This window comes from Prunus persica, chromosome G1 (genome assembly GCF_000346465.2).
Source record: "Prunus persica cultivar Lovell chromosome G1, Prunus_persica_NCBIv2, whole genome shotgun sequence".
NCBI lineage: Eukaryota > Viridiplantae > Streptophyta > Magnoliopsida > Rosales > Rosaceae > Prunus > Prunus persica.
Genome location: NC_034009.1, coordinates 1140006 through 1144255, shown reverse-complemented (window position 1 = coordinate 1144255; position 4250 = coordinate 1140006). Strand labels below are relative to the sequence as shown.

Genomic DNA, 4250 nt, shown 5'->3' with positions numbered 1-4250 from the left:
AAAAATGTATCCAATAATTATGTAAGGTGACTGTAGAAAGTGGGACTGTAGAGTGAGAGAGAGTGATGAGAAATTGTTGGCCAAAAGAAAAAACTGCCGTGAAAAAAACTGCCATCGATCGATCCATAACCTGGACAGTGCGTGGGTGGTTTTAGCAAAACCAAACCCACTGATTCTCATGCACACGCATCTTTATATTCACCCCACCAACCCGTAAACTCCACGAGCTCTCTCTCCCCCCCTTCTCTCTCTCTCTCTCTCTCTCTCTCTCTCTCTGAGCCTCTCTGCAACTCCCATTTCGATTTTTCAGGGTTATGATGAGAAACTGATTTAGTGGGCAAATAAAGAGAGAAGGAAACAGAGTAGAAGAAATCGAAACCCCACCAAGAAAAGAGAGATAAAGAGTCAGAGGGAGGGCACACACATAACGATGATCAATTGATCATCTTTCATGACCAGTTTTTTGTTTGTTTTCATTCTGGGTTTTTATTCATGACCAGCCGTTGTTTTTAACTTTGTAATTTGGGCTGGCCCTTGTTTGCTTCCAAAATCTGAATCATTTTTCTGATAAACCAGTTTTGCTGAGAGTTTAGTACTAAGCAAGGACACAAAACCAGAGCATAAAAGAAAACAAAAACAAGAAAGTGGAAATAAAGCTGAGCCCAACAAGCAAAAGAAGGAACAAAATACAAACTTTCTTTGTTCTGTTGTCTGATGCATGCACGTCTTGTCCTTTGATCATGACTCTAGAGGGTCTCTTTGCATGTCGGTTTTGAGCTTTTGGGGATTCTCTCTTTTCTTTCTTGCTTGACAGAGTTGATAAGAGAGAAGCAAGAGCGAGAAACTCGCGGAAGCAGTGAGCTTTTTTTTAACCTTTTTTTCCCTTGGGATTTTTCTGAGTCTTTTAGATATGGAGGTCACAGAGTTCTAGCAGATAATAGTTTCATGGAATCTTTTCTGGAATTTCTGATTTCTGGGATTTCTCAAGATGGTTGTTTTGACTGTAGTACTAGCACTCTTTCATCCACCATTCTCTAACACCATAGAGCTTAAAAAGTCACAATCTTCTGCTGTATTCTGGAGTTTCATCTTCAATCTGTGGCAGTTTGGGAGTGAAAGTCCTCACCTTTCTCTGTAATTTCTCTCTCCCTCTCTCATAGACAAAGTTGAAAGTCGAATTAAAGTTCTCATCTTGGGTGCATTTGTATTTTCTTTTTCTTGTTTGCAGAGAAATTATATAGCTATACTGACCAGAAAGCAAGCTCTAATGGCAGACAATAACTCTTTACCCTCCCCGGCAGACAAATACACAAAACCCACTTCGTCTTTCTTCACTTCTCCGAGATTGTTCACTAGTTTCACCTCAAAAGGTTACTCTGAAACCGACGCTGTAATGAGCCCAACTTCCATACTCGAAACCAAGCCATTCTTTGGTCTAAGAAACCCCTTCTGGTCTGAATCAAACACCCCAAGAACCCCAGAACCTGAAACCAAACGCCCATGGGACAAATTGGACCCCAAAGGCATTGGCCTTGCCATTGTTGATGCTCTCAATGATGATGGCTCTAATCCAAAACCATCAAAACCCGAAAGCCGGATGGTTATTTTTGGGTCACAGCTTAAGATTCAAATCCCTCATCTGCAGCCTTCTGTTCTCTCACCTTCTGATTCACCAAAATCTGCAGCTGATTTCAGCATCAGGACCAAGAATTCTCAATTGGGTTCTTTCTCCTCTGTCTCGTCTGAGTCCCCAGCTAAGAATTCCCCATTTAAATCTGCGAATTCAGGCCTTGAGACCATGAATTCGGCTCGGGTTTTCACAAGCTGTCTCTCTGTTAGTGAAATGGAGCTCTCTGAAGATTATACTTGTGTGATTTCCCATGGTCCAAACCCAAAAACCACTCATATCTTTGACAATTGCATTGTGGAGAGCTCTGAGGGTGTCCCCGAATTTTCTCCAGGCGGGAAGGTAAATGGTTCAAGCTATCTGTCTGAGAGTTTCCTCAGCTTCTGTGACAATTGCAAGAAGAATCTTGGGCCGGGCAAAGATATTTTCATGTACAGGTTAGCTCAATCTTATTTCTCAGTACTTTCAGATTTTTTTTGTTCTTTAATCATATGATTCATATTTTGTTCTGTTCATGTTCATGTTCATGTTCATGTTTTCCTGCCTCTCACATGAAATCCAATGTTCATGCTTATTAGTTGCACAAAAAATGATGTCATGGCTGAGACTCCACCTCAAATTGTATAATCTTAGAATCTTATATTATTATACTAGAATCATAAATTCATATTATAATAGAATTATGGATTGGGGTTACTTAAAATATATTAGAATTACAGATCCAATATTATTCAGGGTATCTTCTGCTATATAATAAACCCATCTAATCCCATCCAACCAACTAATAATAAAATTATGCAGCCATTTACAATTTTAAGCAATCCATTGAAGTGTTAAATTGTGTATTCTTGCAGGGGTGAGAAGGCATTCTGCAGCCGTGAATGTCGTTACCAGGAGATGTTGTTGGAGGAGGAGGGAGTGGATAAACTGTGAGCTGACCAGGCCTATGGAAATTGTTCCTGACACTTCACTGGAAAAGCAACAAATATCAGTCTTGCCTTCAACAGAGAGAGAGCCTTCTTTTTTTCCCTTTCATTTTGGTTCTAATAATAGGGAAAGATACTCTTTTGTGTCATTAAATATAGTCTATGAATTGCAGATACATGCAAGACAAAGTGGTAGTTGAATTTTCTGGGAAAGTGTATCTCTTTTCTTTTTCATTTCCCTTACTCTTTTTTTTCCTCTAGGCTCTCCCTCATTTTCCTTTTTTCTTTTTTTCTCAGTGCTTTCTGCTTTCCCCTCCTTGTAGAGAGTTGTAGAGGAGGGAATGAAAGGCTGAGATGTTGTAGAGTTAAATTTTGTTGAAATGATAATTTGGTAATTGTTGTTGGGTTTCAAAGCTTTGGTAGTGATGATGATGATGATGATGAGGATGATGCATGACAAAAGCTAGCAATGATCTCTGTTTACTTTTGTTGTCCATAGTGCCAATGATCTCGGTTGAAGTAGATTCTTTTCTTTTCATAAACGGTGTCTGTTTCAACACATGTTGACACTTTGCCCTTTTCTTTTCTTTTTTTCATTTCTTTTTCTTCTTTTAATACAATCTTTTCAAAGCTTTCTTGATTAGATTATTCTCATATTCTGGGAGCTTTGATTAGCACTCTGAGCAAGAGTGCGTACTTTAGGGAAAAAAGTTTCTTGAACTGATTTCAAGGGAATAATTCTGCATAAGGCTAATTTTATATTAAGTCCAATTTTCAAAGTAAGACACCAAGACATGTATCTACCTTTCTTTCTTGGTAAAGACTTTTGTATATTTTGGCCGCATTTCTTCCCCATATAATTGAACTTGTGTAGTCTGAATTGTACGCACCTATAAAATGGTGTTAGAGGATTCTCCTTGTAATTTTAGTTTTCGCCTTAAAAATAAAATAAAATGACTAAATCCTCTACTTGTGTTTTCAGTGCTTTTATAAATTATATCGTGCTTATGTGTAAAATTATGCGGTTTTAGACTTTCATCTAATTATTGTTTGAATATAAACTATAAATACTAAACTTTAAAGTCCAAGAAGATATGGTTTTTGGACTTACTATAACATATAAGCAGAGAATCTTGCGAGACTCTCTACCAAAACAAATATAATAAATATATTGGTAATTGATTCGGGGTTATGTTTTCCTTGTGTCAAAATCTAGAAGCGAAGACTATGTTGTATATTGAAAACGAGAGTAGAGCCAAGTTTGCTTGCATGATCATTCATCACACCTCCAAATCCAATATGTAAACCAAACGAGAGTGACATTTCAGAGAAAAACAAAATAAGTTGACATGTCTTGACAATGAACATAGATAGAATAAAAGTGGAAATGGAAGTTAGTTAATTGTAGCTTATAACAAACGACTCCCCAGTCATAACTAGAGGTAGTAACATCCCATATTTTAAATTATAGAGCTAATGGAGCAACACGTCACATTTATACGACAAAAAGTTACATGTAACATGTCTTACACTCTCCCTCTTACAACATTCTAGCATGAGACCACTTATTGTGAGAGAGATACACTTGTTACATATAAGTTTCACTCATCTGAATGTAACCGAGTGTTAATATTCGATCATTCATTCAAATGTTTTCATTTGTAACCCAACACTTAAAGGTGTGTTGATGCCCAAAA

At 37.4% G+C, this 4250-nt stretch overlaps 1 protein-coding gene across 1 annotated transcript; it reads left to right on the top strand.

The window, feature by feature from the left end:
* Positions 218-2966, top strand: LOC18788338 (protein MARD1). Its single transcript, XM_007223219.2, has 3 exons — positions 218-1134; positions 1229-2064; positions 2482-2966. Exons 2-3 carry the CDS (start codon positions 1268-1270, stop codon positions 2558-2560), a joined length of 876 nt encoding a protein of 291 aa, XP_007223281.1. The 5' UTR covers positions 218-1134; positions 1229-1267; the 3' UTR covers positions 2561-2966.